At 35.0% G+C, this 22,923-nt stretch overlaps 2 protein-coding genes across 2 annotated transcripts in view; both read right to left on the bottom strand.

The window, feature by feature from the left end:
• The window catches only part of LOC134854263 (tumor protein D52-like), a 182,081-nt gene extending 163,925 nt beyond the window's left edge, over window positions 1-18,156 (bottom strand). Inside the window, exon 1 of the mRNA XM_063870456.1 lies at window positions 17,818-18,156. Within this exon, the coding sequence (XP_063726526.1) occupies window positions 17,818-18,006 (189 nt within the window). The 5' untranslated portion in view covers window positions 18,007-18,156. The remainder of the gene's footprint in view (window positions 1-17,817) is intronic.
• Window positions 18,157-20,053: 1,897 nt separating this feature from the next.
• On the bottom strand, window positions 20,054-22,473 carry LOC134854159 (uncharacterized). The gene is made up of 2 exons (XM_063870285.1): window positions 21,680-22,473; window positions 20,054-20,500 (listed from the first exon to the last, which is right to left on the bottom strand). The coding sequence occupies exons 1-2, from the start codon at window positions 22,320-22,322 to the stop codon at window positions 20,055-20,057; spliced, it is 1,089 nt and encodes a 362-aa protein (XP_063726355.1). The 5' UTR covers window positions 22,323-22,473; the 3' UTR covers window position 20,054.
• Between the last annotated feature and the right edge of the window lie 450 nt (window positions 22,474-22,923).

The following is a 22,923-nucleotide window of genomic DNA, read 5'->3' as shown; positions in this document are numbered from 1 at the left end:
TCAAATAAAAAAAAAGTTTTTTTTTGTCTATTGCTTCTAATCAATTTGAGACAAACTTAACTTTTTGGGACAAATTCCAAGTCTAATTCAACTATTAGTCACTATTGAAAGTCCACCTACTTGAAAATGAGCTCCAAGAAAAATATTAGGACTGTTTCCGAAAACTTGTTTTCGTTGAAACAGTCCTCTTCATGAGTCACTGAAAAATATAAGTTACTTTGTTTTAGAGTTCTCTAGAGACTGATCAGGTGTAGCTTCAGTCATTGAAAGTGTCATAAATCTTTTTTGACCATTACTGATCAGATACAGAACGTTTTGTCATGTTGCTTTTGTGACACCCTACAAAGTTCATCAGATACCGTTTCACAAGACATTCGAGCAGAAAAAGAGCACCCTTCGGGTGCTCTTTTTCTGCGAGTGCCACATGTCTTGAAGCTAATGGCCCCCAAGCCAATGCTGACGAATCAAGTCCATAACACCCATGCACCGCAGGTCACTGACCTATCTAGGTGGCCGCCGCGTCCGGCTTTGGCGTTCAGTAGAGACAGGGGAAGGGGCCCCGTCGGTTCGAAAGAACATTTACCTATATTACCTTTCGTGCAGAATAAGTCGTGTTCTCGAAAACTGGAGGTCAGAATTCCCTAATTTTTTGCATGCAGCCCCGTATTGAAATTCTATGGATACACTTTTGCCCCGTTTTGCCAAAATTTTGTTATGTGTTGACTTATAGAGGGAAATGGGGGGCAAAAATGGTAAAAAACACGTTTTTCGATAAAAATCACCTATTAACTCTGTTTTGGTTCAAAAAATGGGGTATATTGACAAGGAATGGATGAAAGTAGACTGTTTGGGGAGCCCAAATAAGAAAGTTTGAGAAAAAATTTTCCTCTCAAAAATTTGAGTTTTTTCAAAAACTGCAACAAAAATGATGGTTTTTTTGTAACTAAAAAGGTGTTTTTTCCACTTTTCTCAAAATAGGTGAATTTTCGGCTTCAACCCAAAAAACCATTCTGAACAAGTTCATAAAGTGTGTTTTAGTGAAACAAATTGATTGGAACATTTTATTTTGACTTTTTGAAAAAAATTGATTTTTCACGTTTCTGACTCAACATTGTCTATCAAAAAAACAAAAATTTTAAAAAGTGAGAAAAAATGAATTTTGATGGCTTATTTGAGCTTGCCATAGACATTTTAGTAGGTATAGAGTATTTAAACGTCAAAATTGGATAAAAATTGTGGTTTTTACAATTTTTTTTCTCGGCTATTTTACTACTATTTTACTACAAATAAAAATGGCCAAATTTCGAAAAAAAAGTCTTAATTTCGGAAGTGGCCAACAAAACTGTTCTAGTTTTTTGCATGCGACCAAACAAGGACACTACATATACACCCTATTTAGATCACTTTTCGATCCTATAGGTTTGAAGACGACTTTACCCGATTTATCTACCTTTTTGAGTTAACCAAAAAGTTGTTTTTTTTTGCCTTTTCTCTAAATATGGAAATTTTACGGCTTTGGTCATGGAAACCATCCTAAACAGGTTCTTATATTGTAGCCTAGTGATTTAGGAAAATTGGAGCTACTTTTTATGACTTTTGAAAAAAGGATTTTTTCACGTTTCTGACTCAACTTTTTTTTTCCAAATAAAAAAAATATAATTTTTTTCTTTTGCTTCTAATCAATTTGAGACAAACTTAACCTTTTTGGGACAAATTCCAAGTCCAATTCAGCTATAATTCACAATTGAAAGTTCACGTACTTAACAATGGGCTCGAAAAAAAATATGAGGACTGTTTCCGAAAACTTGTTTTCGTTGGAACGGTCCTCTTCATGAATCACTGAAAAACAAAAGTTACTTTGGTTTAGAGTTCTCTAGAGACTGATCAGGCGTAGATTCAGTCATTGCAAGTATGAGAAATTTTTTTTGACCTTTTCTAATTACATACAGAACGTTTTGTGTTGTTGCTTTTGTGACACCTTACAAAGTTCATCAGATACCTTTTCAGAAAACTTTCGAGCGAAAAAGAGCACCCGAAGGGTGCTCCTTTTGCGAGTGCGTTAAGCGTTCCCCTGCTCCGCCCCCCGCGGAACCTTCTCCTCAAAAGTCAAGAATACAGCGGGGCCACAGTGACAACTAGGTGGTCGTCGCGCTTCGGCGTCAGAGATACGGCGAGGCAAGGGTAGGGTCCCTGCCGGTTCTCGTTTCTTATAACCTTATACCCCTGTCGGCGGAATCGGGGCTGATCTCTAAAACGTTTCGTCAGAATTTCTTCAAAATTGGCATGCGGCTACAAAATGCAATTCTAAGGATACGATTGGACGCCGTTTGGCCAGAAAAACTCTATATGTTGACTTATGGCGGGAAATGGGGGGCAAAAACGGAAAAACGAAACACGATTTTTGGTTAAAATGACTCAATAACTCAATTTGGGTCCAAAAAATGGGATAGATTCTCTTGTATTGGATGAAAGAAGACTGTTTAGGGAGTCTAATTATGTAAAAATTAGAATTACTTTGTTTTTAAAATTTTTTTTTTTTCAGGACCGTCTCCTAATTTTTTGGTCATTTTTTTTGGAAAAATGAACCAAAAAGGTGTTTTTTTCGCCTTTTCTCTAAATATGGAAATTTTATGACTTTCATCATGCTAACACTTCTAATCACGTCCACAGAGCGTGGCCTATTTCACAATTTGATTGGAACAACTTTTTTTTACTTTTTGATAAAAACTGATTTTTCACGTTTCTGACTCAACATTTTATATCAAAAAATCAAAAATTTTAAAAAGTGAGAAAAAATGAGTTTTGATAGCATATTCGAGCTTCCCATAGTCATTTTAGTAGGTTTAGAGTATTTAATTGTCAAAATTGGATGAAAATTTTGGTTTTTACAACTTTTTTTTCTCTGGTAGCTTTTTCTTACTTTACTACAAATAAAACTGGCCAAATTTCGAAAAAAAAAGACTTGTTTTCGGAAGTGGCTACCACAATTGTTGTAATTTTTTGCAAGCGACCTTACAAGGACACTACATGTATGCCCTAAGTAATTCATTTTTGGATCCTATAGGTTTAAAGACGACTTTACCCGATTTATCTACCTTTTTGAGTTAACCAAAAACTTGTTTTTTTGACTTTTCTCTAAATATGGAAATTTTACGGCTTTGGTCTTGAAAGCCATTCTGAACAGGTTCATAAATCGTAGCCTAGTGATTCAATTCAATTGGAACTACATTTGATGAATTTTGAAAAAAAAAGAGATTTTTCACGTTTCTATTTCAACTATTTTTATCAAATAAAAAAAATGTTTTTTTTTTTTCTATTGATTCTAATCATTTTGAGACAAAATTAACCTTTTGGGACCTAATTCAGGTCGAAATAGCCTACTGAAAACAACTAAAAGTCGATAAACTTAAAAACGAGATCAAAAATAAGTTAACAGGACTGTTTCCGAAAACTTGTTTTTGTTGAAACAGTCCTCTTCAAGAATCACAATGTTTTGCATTGTTAACTGATCAAGGCGCAGAGTGACTTGTCATTATAATCAGCCAGCAATGCAAGTTAGCGATCATGGCTAATAGTCTCAATGAGAAATGAATAAGGAAAGGTCAAAAAATGTTAGAAAAAGTGTGAGGGTTAAGAAAAAATTAATTGACTTAGAGTTTTCGAGCAGAAAAGAGCACCCTTCGGGTGCTCTTCTTCTGCGAGTGCCACATGCCTATAAGCTAATGGCCCCCAGGCCACACTTCAAAACTTACACCCGCAAACACTAACGCACCGCAGGTCAAAGAGGGTGCTAGGTGGCCGTCCGCCTTCGGCGTCTTTGTTTAGTGAGTTTGGGGTAGGGGCCCCGAACGGCCAAAGAATTATAACGGTATGACTATTTGCTCGGAAAAAGTGCTGATCTCAAAATTGTCGGGATAGAATTCGATAAAAATTGGCATGCGGGCCTAAAATGCAATTCTAAGGATACACTTTTGCTCCGTTTTTCCAAAATTTTGTTATGCGTTGACTTATAGTGGGAAAAATGGGGAAAAACAGGGAAAAACCACGTTTTTTGGTAAAAATGGCTCAGTAACTCTATTTTGGTTAACAAATTGGGGTAAATTGATGAAGAATGGATGAAAGTAAACTGTTTTGGGAGCCCAATTATGTAGGTTTGGGAAAATTTGTTTTTCTTAAAAATTTGAGTTTTTTCAAAAACTGCAACAAAAATGATGGTTTTTTTGTAACTAAAAAGTTATTTTTTCCACTTTTCTCAAAATGTGTAAAGTTTCAGCTTTAAACATGAAAACCATTCTGAACACGCTGAGAAAGTGTGTTTTAGTGAAACAAATTGATTGGAACAACTTCTCTTGACTTTTTGAAAAAAATTGATTTTTCACGTTTCTGACTCAACATTTTATATCAAAAAAACAAAAATTTTAAAAAGTGAGAAAAAATGAGTTTTGATGGCATATTTGAGCTTGCCATAGTCATTTTAGTAGGTATAGAGTATTTAATTGTCAAAATTGGATAAAAATTTTGGTTTTTACAACTTTTTTTTCTCTGGTAACTTACTACTACTTTACTACAAATAAAAATGGCCAAAGTCCGAAAAAAAGTCTTGTTTTCTGAAGTGGCCACCCCAATTGTTTCACTTTTTTGCATGTGACCTTACAAGGGACACTAAATATATATCTCAATTAGATCATTTTTCGGTCCTATAGGTTTGAAGACGACTTTACCCGATTTATCTACCTTTTTCAGTTAATCAAAAAGGTGTTTTTTTGCCTTTTCTCTAAATATGGAAATTTTACGGCTTTGTTCATGAAAACCAATCTGAACAGGTTTATATAATATAGGTTAGTGATTTAATGCAAATTGAACTACTTCTTATGACTTTTTGAAAAAAATGGATTTTTCACTTTTCTGACTCAAGTATTTTTATCAAATAAAAAAAAAGTTTTTTTTTGTCTATTGCTTCTAATCAATTTGAGACAAACTTAACTTTTTGGGACAAATTCCAAGTCTAATTCAACTATTAGTCACTATTGAAAGTCCACCTACTTGAAAATGAGCTCCAAGAAAAATATTAGGACTGTTTCCGAAAACTTGTTTTCGTTGAAACAGTCCTCTTCATGAGTCACTGAAAAATATAAGTTACTTTGTTTTAGAGTTCTCTAGAGACTGATCAGGTGTAGCTTCAGTCATTGAAAGTGTCATAAATCTTTTTTGACCATTACTGATCAGATACAGAACGTTTTGTCATGTTGCTTTTGTGACACCCTACAAAGTTCATCAGATACCGTTTCACAAGACATTCGAGCAGAAAAAGAGCACCCTTCGGGTGCTCTTTTTCTGCGAGTGCCACATGTCTTGAAGCTAATGGCCCCCAGGCCAATGCTGACGAATCAAGTCCATAACACCCATGCACCGCAGGTCACTGACCTATCTAGGTGGCCGTCCGCCTTCGGCGTCTTTGTTTAGTGAGTTTGGGGTAGGGGCCCCGAACGGCCAAAGAATTATAACGGTATGACTATTTGCTCGGAAAAAGTGCTGATCTCAAAATTGTCGGGATAGAATTCGATAAAAATTGGCATGCGGGCCTAAAATGCATTTCTAAGGATACACTTTTGCTCCGTTTTCCCAAAATTTTGTTATGCGTTGACTTATAGTGGGAAAAATCGGGAAAAACAGGGAAAAACCACGTTTTTTGGTAAAAATGGCTCAGTAACTCTATTTTGGTTAACAAATTGGGGTAATTTGATGAGGAATGGATAAAAGTAGACTGTTTTGAGAGCCCAATTATGTAGGTTTGGGAAAATTTGTTTTTCTTAAAAATTTGAGTTTTTTCAAAAACTGCAACAAAATTGATGTTTTTTTTTTAACTAAAAAGATATTTTTTCCACTTTTCTCAAAATGTGTAAAGTTTCAGCTTTAAACATGAAAACCATTCTGAACAGGCTGAAAAAGTGTGTTTCAGTGAAACAAATTGATTGGAACAACTTATTTTGACTTTTTGAAAAAAACTGATTTTTCACGTTTCTGACTCAACATTTTATATTAAAAAAAACAAAAATTTTAAAAAGTGAGAAAAAATGAGTTTTGATGGCATATTTGAGCTTGCCATAGTCATTATAGTAGGTATAGAGTATTTAAATGTCAAAATTGGATAAAAATTTTGGTTTTTACAACTTTTTTTCTCTGGTAACTTACTACTACTTTACTACAAAAAAATGGCCAAAGTCCGAAAAAAAGTCTTGTTTTCTGAAGTGGTCACCCCAACTGTTTCACCTTTTTGCATGTGACCTTACAAGGGACACTACATATATACCTCAATTAGATCATTTTTCGGTCCTATAGGTTTGAAGACGACTTTATCCGATTTATCTACCTTTTTCAGTTAACCAAAAGGTGTTTTTTTGCCTTTTCTCTAAATATGGAAATTTTAAGGCTTTGTTCATGAAAACCAATCTGAACAGGTTCATATATTGTAGTTTGGTAATTTAATGCAATCTGAACTACTTCTTATGATTTTTTGAAAAAAAGGGATTTTTCACGTTTCTGACTCAAGTATTTTTATCAAATAAAAAAAAAATTTTTTTTCTATTGCTTCTAATCAATTTGAGACAAACTTAACTTTTTTGGGACAAATTCCAAGTCTAATTCAGCTATTAGTGACAATTGAAAGCCCACGTACTTGAAAATAAGCCCCAAGAAAAATAATAGGACTGTTTCCGAAAACTTGTTTTCGTTGAAACAGTCCTCTTCCTGAGTCACTGAAAAATATAAGTTACTTTGTTTTAGAGTTCTCTAGAGACCGATCAGGTGTAGCTTCAGTCATTGAAAGTGCCATAAATCTTTTTTGATCATTACTGATCAGATACAGAACGTTTTGTCATGTTGCTTTTGTGACACCCTACAAAGTTCATCAGATACCGTTTCACAAGACATTCGAGCAGAAAAAGAGCACCCTTCGGGTGCTCTTTTTCTGCGAGTGCCACATGTCTTGAAGCTAATGGCCCCCAGGCCAATGCTGACGAATCAAGCCCATAACACCCATGCACCGCAGGTCACTGACCTATCTAGGTGGCCGCCGCGTCCGGCTTTGGCGTTCAGTAGAGACAGGGGAAGGGGCCCCGTCGGTTCGAAAGAACATTTACCTATATTACCTTTCGTGCAGAATAAGTCGTGTTCTCAAAAACTGGAGGTCAGAATTCCCTAATTTTTTGCATGCAGCCCCGTATTGAAATTCTAAGGATACACTTTTGCCCCGTTTTGCCAAAATTTTGTTATGTGTTGACTTATAGAGGGAAATGGGGGGCAAAAATGGTAAAAAACACGTTTTTTGATAAAAATCACATATTAACTCTGTTTTGGTTGAGAAAATGGGGTATATTGATAGGGAATGGATAAAAGTAGATTGTTTGGGGAGCCCAAATATAAAAGTTTGAGAAAAAGTTTTCTTCTCAAAAATTTGAGTTTTTTCAAAAACTGCAACAAAAATGATGGTTTTTTTGTAACTAAAAAGGTGTTTTTTCCACTTTTCTCAAAATAGGTGAATTTTCGGCTTCAACCCAAAAAACCATTCTGAACAGGTTCATAAAGTGTGTTTTAGTGAAACAAATTGATTGGAACACTTTATTTTGACTTTTTGAAAAAAATTGATTTTTCACGTTTCTGACTCAACATTGTATATCAAAAAAACAAAAATTTTAAAAAGTGAGAAAAAATGAATTTTGATGGCTTATTTGAGCTTGCCATAGACATTTTAGTAGGTATAGAGTATTTAAACTTCAAAATTGAATAAAAATTATGGTTTTTACAATTTTTTTTCTCGGCTATTTTACTACTATTTTACTACAAATAAAAATGGCCAAATTTCGAAAAAAAAGTCTTCATTTCGGAAGTGGCCAACAAAACTGTTCTAGTTTTTTGCATGCGACCTAACAAGGACACTACATATATACCCTATTTAGATCACTTTTCGATCCTATAGGTTTGAAGACGATTTTACCCGATTTATCTACTTTTTTGAGTTAACCAAAAAGTTGTTTTTTTTGCCTTTTCTCTAAATATGGAAGTTTTACGGCTTTGGTCATGAAAACCATTCTGAACAGGTTCATATATTGTAGCCTAGTGGTTTAAGCTAATTGAAGCTACTTTTTGTGACTTTTGAAAAAAGGGTTTTTTCACGTTTCTGACTCAACTTTTTTTTCCAAATAAAAAAAATGTTTTTTTTTTTCTTTTGCTTCTAATCAATTTGAAACAAACTTAACCTTTTTGGGACAAATTCCAAGTCCAATTCAGCTATAAGTCACAATTGAAAGTCCACGTACTTGACAATGGGCTCGAAAAAAACTATGAGGACTGTTTCCGAAAACTTGTTTTCGTTGGAACGGTCCTCTTCATGAATCACGGAAAAACATAAGTTACTTTGGTTTAGAGTTCTCTAGAGACTGATCAGGTGTAGATTCAGTCATTGAAAGTATGAGAAATCTTTTTTGATCTTTTCTAATCACATACAGAACGTTTTGTGTTGTTGCTTTTGTGACACCTTACAAAGTTCATCAGATACCGTTTCAGAAAACTTTCGAGCAAAAAAGAGCACCCGAAGGGTGCTCCTTTTGCGAGTGCGTTTAGCGTTCCCCGGCTCCGCCCCCCGCGGAACCTTCTCCTCAAAAGTCAACAAATTAGCGGGGCCACAGTGACAACTAGGTGGCCGTCCGCTTTCCGGCGTCTCAGAGCAAGGAGGACAGGGGAAGGGGCCCCGTCCGGTCTCTGAACCTCACCCCAGATACATAGTATTACGGACTTGAAAAAATAATCTACTTTCTCGAAAACTGTCCGTCAGATTTTTTTTATTTTTTGCATGCGGCCCTAACTCGAAATTCTAAGGATACGATTCTTTTTCTTTTTTCCGAAAAAATGTTATGTGTTGACTTCCAGGGGGAAATGGGGGGCAAAAATGGGAAAAATCACGTTTTTTTTCTAAAAACGACTAGTTAGCTTTGTTTTGTGCAAGAAATTGAGGTAAACTGTGGTCAAGCGAATGAATGGGCACTGTTTGAGTGTCTGAATGGCGTTATGAAAGGAATTTTGTGAAAAACAAATTTTTGAGATTTTTGACATTTTTTAGAATTTTTTTTTGTCAAATTTCAGATAAGTCTATGTTCCAGTCGTTTTTCGACAATTTTACTGATGACAAAAAATGGTTGTCGTGGCCGAATTAGTTCATAGGAGTGATGAAAGAGAAAACTTGATTTTTATTTTTTTGAGAATTTCCCCGCCAAAAACTGATTTTTTCACTATTTTTTCTATTTTTTCAAAAAAGTCCTTGTCCTTGTTTATTTTTTTATTATAACCAATTTGCTATTTTATATACCACATTGAGCCATACTTATGGCCTCAGAACAAATTTTTCGCTACTCCATCATAAAAGGCACTTTTCGAACGCCATAAGTGAAAAAAAAATCGTTTTTTCAAATTTTTCAAGTTTTTTTCAAAAATTAACCAAAAATTATATATTAACTGGATAATTTTATCAAATACCTGAAAAACCCTTGACTTGTCTGTTCTGATGCAAAAAAAATTGTCTATATTATCTGAGTAGTTCAGGAGTTATGGATTTTTGATTTTAATCAAAATTCGTGTATGTCGAACAAACACCAAACTTAGTCGACTTTTGTTTGTTGTTTTGATATCGAAACAGGCTTACACTGTTGAAACGAGTCATATTGGGCTCATCAGGTATCCTTTCCTTAATATGAAGCTTTTTATGATATATTGGAGGAGACTTTTTTGATTTTTTGCAAATTTTTTTGATAATTTTTTTTAGTTTTTCTCTTGAGTGTTTTTTTTTAAATTAGTACACCTTTAAGATCGTTGTTCTGTGTTTCAACAGTTAATAAACGCAACAGCATAAAGTGGGATCTATTATAATAACCTAGGAATTTGATTTCTCTCTGTTTGCTTTTGTGATCTCAAGTAAAAAAATTGGACTGTTTACGAAAACTTGTTTTCGTTGAAACAGTCCATTTCGTGAATCTAAATAAATTTGATAATTGACTGATCAAGTCACCTAGTGACTTGTAAACACAATCAAGCCACACAACAGTTTTAGGTTTGTCTGACAGTGTAATTAAGAAATTTTTAATTGGACCAATTATAAAAAAGACAAGTCATGAAACTTACAAAAGTGGGTAGATTAACTTTTCGAGCAAAAAGAGAGCACCCGCAGGGTGCTCTTTTTTGAGAGTGCCACATGCCTCAAACTGATAGCACCCAGTCCGCGCAGCAAAAACTTACCCAAAAACACCAACGCACCGCAGGTAAAGGATTGACCTAGGTGGTCGTCGCGCTTCGGCGTCAGAGATACGGCGAGGCAAGGGTAGGGTCCCTGCCGGTTCTCGTTTCTTATAACCTTATACCCCTGTCGGCGGAATCGGGGCTGATCTCGAAAACGTTTCGTCAGAATTTCTTTAAAATTGGCATGCGGCTACAAAATGCAATTCTAAGGATACGATTGGACGCCGTTTGGCCAGAAAAACTCTATATGTTGACTTATGGCGGGAAATGGGGGGCAAAAACGGAAAAACGAAACACGATTTTTGGTTAAAATGACTCAATAACTCAATTTGGGTCCAAAAAATGGGATAGATTGTTTAGTATTGGATGAAAGAAGACTTTTTAGGGAGTCTAATTGTGTAGAAATTAGAATTACTTTATTTTTAAAATTTTTTTTTTTTCAGGACCGTCTCCTAATTTTTTGGTCATTTTTTTGGAAAAATTAACCAAAAAGGTGTTTTTTTCGTCTTTTCTCTAAATATGGAAATTTTATGGCTTTGATCATGCTAACACTTCTAAACAAGTCCAAAGCGTGGCCTATTGAAACAATTTGATTGGAACAACTTTTTTTGACTTTTTGAGAAAAATTGGTTTTTCATGTTTCTGACTCAACATTTTATATCAAAAAAACAAAAATTTTAAAAAGTGAGAAAAAATGAGTTTTGATAGCATATTCGAGCTTGCCATAGTCATTTTAGTAGGTTTAGAGTATTTAATTGTCAAAATTGGATGAAAATTTTGGTTTTTACAACTTTTTTTTCTCGGGTAGCTTTTTACTACTTTACTACAAATAAAACTGGCTAAATTTCGAAAAAAAAGACTTGTTTTCGGAAGTGGCTACCACAATTGTTGTAATTTTTTGCAAGCGGCCTTACAAGGACACTACATGTATGCCCTAATTAATTCATTTTTTGATCCTTTACGTTTAAAGACGACTTTACCCGATTTATCTACCTTTATGAGTTAACCAAAAACGTGTTTTTTTTTTACTTTTCTCCAAATATGGAAATTTTACGGCTTTGGTTTTGAAAACCATTCTGAACAGGTTCATACATTGTAGCCTAGTGATTCAATTCAATTGGAACTATTTTTGATGACTTTTGAAAAAAAGAGATTTTTCACGTTTCTATTTCAACTATATTTATCAAATAAAAAAAAATGTTTTTTTTTCTATTGCTTCTAATCATTTCGAGACAAAATTAACTTTTAGGACCTAATTCAGGTCCAATAGCCTACTGAAAACAACTAAAAGTCGATAAATTTAAAAACGAGATCAAAAATAAGTTAACAGGACTGTTTCCGAAAACTTGTTTTCGTCGAAACAGTCTTCTTCAAGAATCACAATGTTTTGCATTGTTAACTGATCAAGGCGCAGAGTGACTTGTCATTATAATCAGCCAGCAATGCAAGTTAGCGATCATGGTTAATAGTCTCAGTGAGTAATGAAGAAGGAAAAGTCCAAAAATGTTTGACAAAATGTGAAGGTTAAGAAAAAATTAATTGACCTAGAGTTTTCGAGCAGAAAAGAGCACCCTTCGGGTGCTCTTTTTCTGCGAGTGCCACATGCCTTGAAGCCAATGGCCCCCAGGCCACACTTCAAAACTTACACCCGCAAACACCGATGCACCGCAGGTAAAAGATTGACCTAGATATTATGAGCCTGACGCACTACCCAGTCAGCCACGGACGCTTAATGAATCAGAAAAATTAGACACAAATGAAGCAGAACAGCAGATGCTATGAAATTTTGAATGCTACATATCCTGATTATAGCAAAAGTGCCTCCAAATAAGTGAACACATTTAATGGACACTTTTATTTGTGAGTTAGGTAAGAAAAAAAGAAGGTTCGCACTAATACACTAACTCTCGCAAGCTCGTTAGTGTAAACATGTTGCCAGCAGATGCTATAAAACTTCCAATGCTACAGATCCTGATCATAGCAAAAGTGCCTCCAAATAAGCGAACAGATTTAATCAACACTTTTATTTGCGAGTTAGTTTAGAAAAAAAAGGATCACATTAATACACTAACTCTCGCAAGCTCGCAAGTGTAAACATGTTGCCACGAAACGTATATAAATTTAAGTGCTTTTGTTTTTCTTGTCCAAATCAACTAATGTCAAACGAGCGTGGACTAGATGGGCGATCTGACTGCAAAAAAGACCAGCGTTTTTCAAATATTTAGTTTTCAAAACTACTAGCGGGTAACGCACCTCCGGTGCTTCGAATTTTTGAGAGCTCATAAAAAACAGCATATATTGAAAAATGATTTGGAACCTTTGAGTGTACTCTAACCAATAATAGGGTTCGTAATTTCAAATGTTGATGATAATTTTTTCTCTATGAGTTTTCAAATTCAAATTTTGAAGAAAAAAAATTTAAATTTTTGTTAAGTATTTTGAAAAAATTTAAAACAAAATTTTAAGACACAAAAAAAACGTCACATCTTGGAAACTGAAAGCATCTGAGCAGTCAACTCCTGAGAGTACCCTCACATTACCCAACTACATGATTAGGATATCTTCGAAAAAAAATCACAAAATCGCTACAAATCACAAAATCATCTTATCTCGTACACTAAAAGGTTTTGGGCATACTTAATTGGAGACCAAATTCGCGACCCCTGGGGAAACTCTGACATCATTCCACTTTTCTGTTTCGAACTTTTAACTCGGTCGAACAAACACTAGATTCAAACTAAAAAACCGAAAAAAAATCCTTCCCATTGCAATATACGATATAGCTTACCCACGCATACATACGTTAAGCCATTAACTGTTGCAAAAACCGCTTACACATGGCAAGATACGTGTCACACGCATTTAAATATAGTATAGATTTTTGATTGTCTGAATGACTGTTCAAAGCTTCTGTCTGCTGATTTGCTTGCTCTCTCCATTTTATTAGGATGTTTGGAGAATGAAACTGCCCAATTTTTAATGAAGAGCAATTGAAATTGTACAGGTTTAACATGTTAATGTCAGTAGTTGCTTTCAAATTGAAATACGTTTCTCCGAATTCAGCATTAATTCAATTGTCTCAACTTAAAACCAATTTAAAAAATCTACTGCCAACTATGTTTGGGTGAGTGCGGATTAACATTTTCAAAGCCGAAAAATTTTCCAACAAACAACAAAGAACATAGCCAACATGCAGTTGGAAAAAATTCAATCAAGACGACGAAACAAAAAACATCATTCACTTGTTTTTTGAAAAAAGCTCAAATTTTTAAGAAAAAACAAGATGCCCTTCAAGCTCTTTTAATTTCTAGAACAGCACTGGTTTGATGAAATTAACCCAATTTGAGACAGAGGCGAAGCTTCGCAAACACTTGCGAGAACATGACAAAAGGCAGCTCTATAAAGTGCAATAAAAAAGCAGAAATAATCCTCGAATTAGCAAAAACTCGTCTACCTCTGAGATTCGACCAGCAACCTACAGATTAAGAGTCTCGCACACTAACCACTACGCCACGGAAGCTTACTAAAAACACTTACTTAGATTTTTGAATGTTTTTATTTGTCTTCATAAGAAAATTTAAGTTAAAAAAATTAAAATATGTCCATAACAAATCAAAGAAGCGTTAACAGAAACACACAACACGAAAAAAATTATCAGCCCAAAAAAATCCTCACGACTTTTCAAGAAATTGAGAGACAAACGGAGCTTCGCACCACTTGCCAAACAAATGTATGTCACTGATCAGCCAACTCATGAAAATCATAATTTCAGATAACTCACAATAAAAGATAGGAAAATAGTTTTAAAACAGAGAGGCGAAGCTGCGCTTCGCATCATTTGCGATACAAAACAAGAAAACCACTAAGTCGGACAACATCAAAAAAAAATCGAGACCATCAAAAGAAACTAGATCCAAAAAATGAATCAGGCTTATTTTCAAATAAAAACATGCCAAAACAATAGAATGTGAAATGAGCATCGGAAGAAAATTAACCAAGCATTAACAAAGCCGAAATTACCTCAGCAGAAACCAAGCCGAAAAGATATCAACAAGACTTCAGACTTATAAAAGACCACCTCGCCCTCACAACACAACATACGCAAAATTTCATTTGCTGGTCAATTAAAAGAAAATGAGGCCAATAAGCCGATATAATATAGACCTAAACGTATTTAGCCGAAAAAAAATAATAATTAAAGAGCCAAAAAAATATCCAAAAAATGACTGAAGAAGACTTCTGTAGAAAAAATAAGCAGCCAAAAAAGGAAGAAGGTAGTGTTGTCATGAAAAACATGTAATAATTTGTAAAGATGTAAGCAATTTGTTCGATTGAGAGGCGAGCATAAAAATTACTAGCGTGTAACGCACCTTCGATGCTTCGAATTTTTGACAACATGAAAAACTGGAAACAAGATCTGGAAACCAGATCTGCAGGCTTTTAGTGAACTCTGAAAGCACCCAATTACATGGCTGGTAATTTCATATTTGATATTTTTTTTAATAGCTTTTTTCAGTCATCTCGAAAACGTCAAATCTCGAAAAGTACAAGTATTTGAGTAGTCATATTTGGAGGCAAGATTAACAACTCCTGGAAGTACCCGGGCAGCACCAAGATACAGGGTTAGGAATTTCAAATTAAAAAAACACTCAAAGTTGAGTTTTCTGAAAAATTTTGAAAAAATCACAAAAACATCATATCTGGAAAACTTCAAAACACAAAAACTTGAGCAGTCATAATTGGATGCAAGGTTTGCAAACCGCGAGAGTACTCTGATAGTCCCCAAGTACAGGGTTGGGAATTTCAAATTTTTAAAAAAAAGTTTGTTTGGGATTTCTGAAAATTTCTTAATTGGAGGCCAAATCCGCAACCCCTGAGAATATTCTGACAATCCCATACTACAGGTTGGTAGTTCCGAAAAAAAAAATTTAGTTTTCATGAAATTTTTTTGAAAACTCACAAAAAACGGCATATCTGGAAAACTACAAGGATTTGAGCAGTCCTATTTGAAGGCAAGATTTGCAACTCCTGAGAGTACCCTGACAGCACCCAACTACAGCTAAAAGAATTTAAAATTTTGAAAAAAAAAAATTAATTAATTTTTGAAAACTGTTTTGAAAAAATCACAAAAAACGTCATATCTCGAAAACTAAATCAACTTGAGCAGTCGTAATTAGAGGCAAGGTTTGCAACCCCTGAAAGTACTCTGATAGCCCCCAACTACAGGTTGTGATTTTTCAAATTTGAAGAAAAAAATTATTTTAATTTTCTTGAAATTTTTTTTGAAAAATCACATAAAACGTCATATCTCGAAACTTAAAGTATTTGAGCAGTCATTAAATAAAAAAGCAGGTATACAGACAGACTTAATTTGGCCTCGACAAAAAATTACTGAAAAATTAATGACCTTGCTGAGAACCAATTGAAAATTTTTTTTAAGCATTGCAATATATGATATAGCTTAAACATGAAAAAATTCGTTCGTTAAATATGCAAAAAATATTATGCTTAAACATGGGAGATAGCTGTCACTCGCATTTAAATATAGTATAGATGTTTCCATTGAAACGACTCAAAATTAGGTCAATAGGCCAAAAAAATACAAACCGAAATCGATTGGGAGGATCAAAGTTTTCGAGCCAAAAAAAACAAAAAAGTAATTATACGAAGTCAAGGTTGCTTAAATCACAAACATCAGAAGATAATCAAAACACTAGAAGCAACTAAGATGTAAATTGCGTACAGCAAAAGAAAAAAATTCTACGATCCAACTAGGCCAATTTTTTGCATTTTGTTGAATTTTTGAAGCTTGCGATTCCAAAGAGCGCCAAAAAGCTCAAAAATTAACTTAATTTAAGTAAAACTAAGTTTTTGCACCTTAAATAGAGCTATTGTAAGCTATGTTATTTTAAAAAATTGTAAGCCTGCTCGCTCGCTTTATTCGCTCGATTAAAGACCAAAAATCAATTATTTTAAACCTGTTTTTCTCAATACTATGACCAATTTTTGAATACCGTTCGAATCACGAACGAATGAATTTAATATGATATATCAGTCAACCCATTCCGATGATTATTTGGGGTGGCTGATTTTGCGTGGAAAACAAAAAAACTAAAACACCCGAATACTAAGTTCCATGACTTTCATATGTAGTAATAATTGCTTAAATTATATCAAAAGTTTGTGTTGTGACAAATAAGCCGATAAAAAATCAGCTAACGATTGATAGTTTCAGTTTGCAAAAATCACAGGTACTCAAAGACTCACGCCCCAGATCTCTGTCTCCCCAAGCATAGACGCTTAATCTGAGCCACAAAAGCAGAACGAGAGGCTCAACTTGAATGGCTATACATCAAGCTATCAAACACAGCCAACAGACATTTAGAAAAGAGTAAATGAACGCAAGCAAACAGAAAAAAATACTGTATTGTTTTTTGAAAGAATCTCAACTCTCGGGTTTCAAAGAAAAAAATAGATGCCCTTAAAAGTCTAGAGAATTTTGACTAGCACTTTTTTGATAAAATTAACCCAATTTGATACACAGAACGAAGTTGCACTTCGCGTACGCAAGCAAAATCTCGCCGATAACGCTACTGGGAAAAACTGAATGAGTGAAACTTTGAGTCTAGAAAAATTCTTAAGTGACGCACGCCAATTATGAGTCTGTGAAATTGCTGAGTGACGCAAGCCAATTATGACGCATTAGCAGTACCAGTCCATTTACCAACTATCATGCCTCAATTTATAGAGCGGACACATTTTAACTAGTATACGAAAAATTTAATTAAAAACATCCGACCCTGCCCAGGCTCGAACCCTCTTATTTTGTTGCGGGTCTCCTTCCCTACCTCTACGCTACAGATCCATGATACCTAGAAGCTAAAGTGCTATTTGTAATTGGCTGTACCTTATAGCTGATTATCGATCAAATCTAACACTTTCAAAATGAACACTAAAATCGGCGTCTTAGGTTGCTTTGCTTGTTTAAAAACTGGATCAATAAGAAAATATTTTATTTCGTTGCGAAATCTGATAATTAAATTCCATTTTTGAAAATAGAAGTCAATTACGTTTTTCGTCCCATTTACACTTTTACTGTTTGATAGTGAAATTTGCCTTCTTTTTAACAATGGAACTTCAAAAGAAATAAAACGTTAAACCGCAAAAAAAGCAAATTTGAGCCTAAAGAAATAGTAAGACTTTTCCTGAAAAAAAAATCATCGCGACCTATTTAAGAATCCGAGCTACGTACATCGACTCTTAAACAATTCGATGGCTTTGTTCAAGTTGTTTACAGGAAACATTCCACATTCCGGTGATAACTCTGACAAATCGCAAACGTAATAAAAACTCTTTAAGATGTAACTACCATTTTGAATCCGTGCAATTTGGAATATTAAGCATTTTAGGAATATTAGTAGCTTTCCAGTTTAAAAAAGAAACGTTTGTAAATGATTTTCAGCATAAATTAACAAAACATAATTAACAAATCTAAAGAAACATTCATAAGTAGAATAAAGAAGAAGGCAGTACCTGTCGCAATGTTCGAATCTCCTCTTCAACCTTGAACAAGTCCTTCGTCAACTCATCCTGACTCCGTGCATCGTCAGTCCTCATCGAAGGTGGAGGCAGTTCCCATTCTTCCTCTTCCTGTCCCCCTCCCCCAAAAGCCCCCGTGGCCCCTGCCGGATCACTGTCACTAGTAGCACCCGAGAGAGACATGTTTTAACTAAACCGGTTGAAAAACCTGATTGTTGTTGTTGTTGTTGTGATGACGATGCAGAATGATGACGCGACGTGAATACTTCTCTACTTATGAAGACTATCTAACATAGGCAACATCTGAAACAATACTTCTTTCCACTCCTTTTGTCTGCATTGTTTTCAGTGATTTTTTTCTAAGCCATGCATCTGAATGACAACTTTTGCAAAAAAAAACAATTTCCAAATCCAAGCGGTCCAAAAAGCCCCAAATAAACCCGTCAAAACACCAAATATAATAAAAAAGACACAAATTTGGCAAAACTTTGAAGTTATGCTTAACACGTTATATTGCGCTCAGAAATCTTGTAGTCCAAGAGACACGGTTGCCCATTACCCTTTCCCTCCATATCAATTTTAGTTATATTCCCGATATAAAACTCCTGTTGAGAATAACTCGAAGCTGCAGTGGTAATAGCAAAACAGATCATATGTTTTTTAATTCCTTAAGACCTTAATGCAATAAAATTTGCAGAAAGGTATCAAGCTTTTCAGTTTTTGGTTCCTATTTGAAACGCATGAAGGACGATTTAGTGGCAGTGTTAAGCTAGAGCCCTCAGAGCGACAAATTTTCTTGATGCATGATTTTACAATCGCATCATCTTTTCTCACGCAGAGGCGGAGCGGAACTTCGCACCACTTGCAATACCACACACACATAGCGTTGCAATCTAGCAGACAGAAAATGAAAGAAAAGCCATTAAGTCGAAAAACAATTAGAACATTTCGAAAACCTTAACTACAAAACTTTCAGAAATTTGTCTGGAATGATGTTCAATTTGAAAACACAATAACTGGCGTTTAATAAGTATTCAGACACCAAAATTGATCGGCAACTAATCCGGCAAAAGTTGGCTGACCAAACATAAGCAGACACACAACAGGTCGACAATTTTTCGAAACAGAATATTTCCCTTTTGAGAAAAAAAAGTTCTGGCCTAGTTCGAACACAGGACCTCCGCCACCTCAGGCGTAGTATTTTTCTCAAAAACCATGTTTGCCTGAAAAACTAATAAAGTTTGATTTTGATGTAAGCCAAGCTATCATATGTTTTTCTGTAAATATTTTGTAAAACAAGAAAATTCCTTGATGCGGCAACTAAGCCGACAAAACATAACCTGACTAACAATAGACCGAAAATTTTTTTGAAACGGAATATTTTGTCTTCAAAACTTAAGACTTTGCTTCTTAAAAGAACTGTCAGTAGTAACAGTAGACCGGTAGAACTTAAATTTGCACGAGTGCACGTGAATGAAGTCTAGGGATTCAAATGCATTTGTTAAACAAGTTGTTAACCCGGAAAAGTCTGGATTCCAGTTTGATAACGCTTGCTTATCGGAAGCGTATTAACCAATAATATACTAAATCGGCGTTCAACTTGCCGCGCATAGAATTTTCAACGCAGAGAAAAGGGGCGAATTACACAAAATGTAAGAAAAATGTAATTACAAAAAATGCATTAAGAAAATTTGTCCCACGCAATTTTTGATCAAAACTTTTCTTAAAATGCATACATACATCATTTTTGACACGTTTTATTTCAAAACCTGCTTTGGGAAGCATTGGAAAATTAATTGACCTAACACGTCACGCAGCCTCAGCCCTCTCGAAAAAATACTGCTCAACATCCTTATCAGACTAAAAATTTACATAGAGGCTAAGCCGCATTTAGCAACAAGCGAAAAAAGAAGCTCTAAAAAGTGAAATAAAAAAGTTAAAAAGAAGCCTAGAGTAATATAACTTCTACGAGTCGAATTCAAACGTGCGACCTCAAGACTCGGAGTCTCGCGTCCTTGTATCTGAGCCACTTTTGCTTGACCACCGGCACACAGTAGCCACCAATACAGCAGAGAACAGATGCTATGAAACTTCAATGCTACACATCGTGATTATAGCAAACCTGTAAAGTGACACCAAAAGAACACTTTTAATTTTGAGTTAGGTCGGGAAAAAATAGATGCATTCTTTTACACTACGCTCGCTTGTGAAAACAAAAAGGAATATAAAGTTTAAAGTTTCGATTTTACATAATTAGCAGTATTATCAATTCGTCCATCAAATCTGTCGTAAACTAAAATATAAAAACTAGAATTCAAAACGGCGTCTACTGAACAATATTCGACCTCTTCATCTGAAATGCAGAGCCAGCGCTCCCTTTCTTTATTTTTCACTCTTTTGTAGGTTATGTAATGTCCAAACTCATTTGAAGCTCCTAAATGGGAAATAACCGCCGATAACTTATACCAAAATCGATTCGTGTCGGAAGTCAACTTGAAATACTCATGCATGAATGGTAAGAGATTGAGCATAACTGGAAATGCAACGTGGTTCAGAAGCTTCCGAGGTTCCCCGAAAGGAGACCAAAAAGTACGGTTTAAATGCAGCATCAAACATCGAGGCGCTTTCAGGATTTTGAAAGACCTTTTCTGACTTGTGTTGATCGGAACTCCGCCAGCTAAAAAAAACATGAAACTCTAATCCAAGGAGAAACAATTCATCGAGGACAAAAGTTTGGCCAAAGCGAGCACTGAATTACTTAAAACCTTATTCAGTGCTGTCATCTAGGTTTAGCAAACAATTGACACACTTTGTCAAACAAACCAAGAGAAAACTATAACCAAACCATTTCTGCGTAAAATCAGTTATTTTTGAGCACATGTAACATTTTAACAAAGCTAATCAGTTTTCAAAATAAGCTTTCTCGCAGGGACAAGTAAACAATCTCTCGCCGGCATCAATTTAGACAGGGTATCATTCATTTCGCTAGAGAAATACTTTTTCAAACATCAAATCACGATTTATAATTTTTGACTTTGATTTTGAGTTCAAAATCAAACTTTCACGAGAATAAGCTTTTTAACGTTCAAGAGATGAATTTCAGCAACATGGTTTTCTGTACTTCGCTCGAAGAGCTTGCTTGAAAAAACTTCTGAAGATAAAAAAGGGGAGTTGTTTTTATAGTACACTTGTTTAAGAAAGAAAGCGTTGCTGTAATGTTTTAGACAAAAAATTGACATGTACTGTCTATCTCGGCTGAAAAGTTTTTTTTAATTGCGGATAGATCTTGAAAATTTTTGATTCTCTTTTGAACATTGAGCCTGAAAAAATTCTTAAACGTTGCGCTCGACAGAGTTAACTATTGAGTACAGTTGAACACTGCGTCTATAGCACATTCTGACTGTCATTCGATATATACAATAAAAAACCGAGTTAGTTGAATCATCACAAAAGTTTTAAGATGCTTGAAAGCAATTGCTAGATTGTACCTTCAAAATAAATTAACTCCTTCTCCAGAATTTGCAATGTGAACTCATGTAAGAATGCATTGCTTAGACAATCTTAAGATTCAGAACTTCGGGTTGAAACCCTGATTAAACTGAACTTCAACTCACTTCAAGATTTCAAGCTAATAAACGCGGTCTCTTAATTTTTAGCCTCAAAAATTCATCACACGTTCATTGCCCCAGAAGTTTTTTTACCCTGCTTGTTTTTAAAATACTATTTTTTCTGCCACTACTTGTCCAATACTACTTTGAGTTAATTTTTCTTTCAACTATCTTTTACCCCAAAACACCTCCCCCGATTAGAATCGCTAATCGATTACCCCTCCCCCGATTAGAATCGATTAATATACCTAATTTGGAACAATTTTCACAGTTCACGCCAGTAAGTAACTCCCCCTCGAAATGTCTCCTCAGCAGGTCGTCAAGCTGCAGCTCACACGAGGCGGGTACAGTCTGTGCAAAGGCAGGGTACATGGAAATCGACCGTGCACTCTCTATTTTGGACGGTTTTCTCGTCCACTTACACGATAGACATTTCATTACAGATACTGCATACATAGAAAAAGGCAACGATACTTTTACTTTCGACACTGTTCGAATGCGAGCATTATTCTCCGAAGCCTTTGAAGAAATCTTGAAATTTAAGTGGTTCTCTTGAGCTGAACGTGAACTCATTTCGCTTAAAATAGCTTCAAAAAGTAGAATCAAAGCCTCATGCACATCTTGCTGTTTGCACTCTCTAGTCCAGCCATGTTTGAACACCAGTGCATTAAGTAGATTAGCGCACGATAAAATTTCTGAACTCATCTCGACCGAAGGTCGGTTTAGTTCGGCTATTAAAAACTTCAGATTGTTGCCAACTGCCAGAGAATCATCGTTTTCTACACAAATTGATTCAAGCCAAGACTGAAAAGCTTTCGTTGCGGATAATGCTTGCACAGCTGAATTTACGAAGCACCAGTTTCTAGGATTATCTAAACCTCTAAATAACATTCTTCCTTTTCCGTATTTTGACGCTTTCGCTCCCTTTTTGTCATAAACCAGAAGAGGCCAAGTCAAATAACCCACAAGAGCGACACCAGTTATGCCGCATAGGCCGAACTTCCATGATATCGAATTCCAATCCAGCTTACACCATATATATCTGAAAAAAGACCAAAGCTCACCAAAACGCCAAGTTGCTCCTTGACACTTAACGGAATGATGCTTCTTTAAAAATCACAGAAAGTAGTGAAGTTTTAGTAGTCAGGCGCTCAACGCCGTCAGATTATGTACTCGATCCCCTTCCGTTGCAATGATATTACATACTAGTTGTTTGTAGTTGCAATGATTGATAGATTGCAGCAGATCAGATTTTTTTTTAAATTTCTAAATGTTAATGATCATTTACCAATCATTCTCATTTGATTTACAGTTCTAGTTCCATCGTTGACTTCTTAATGACATAGCCAACAGACAGTTGGAAAAAAGCCAATGAACGCAAGTAAACAAAAAAATATGCGATTTGTTTTTTGAAAGAATTTCACAGAAAAAAAATAGATGCCCTCAAAGCTCTTTGAACTTCTAGAACGATTTATGATTGGCACTTTTCTGA

Source organism: Symsagittifera roscoffensis, chromosome 9 (genome assembly GCF_963678635.1).
Source record: "Symsagittifera roscoffensis chromosome 9, txSymRosc1.1, whole genome shotgun sequence".
Classification (NCBI taxonomy): Eukaryota; Metazoa; Xenacoelomorpha; order Acoela; family Convolutidae; genus Symsagittifera; species Symsagittifera roscoffensis.
This window is presented reverse-complemented; position numbering and strand designations above follow the sequence as displayed.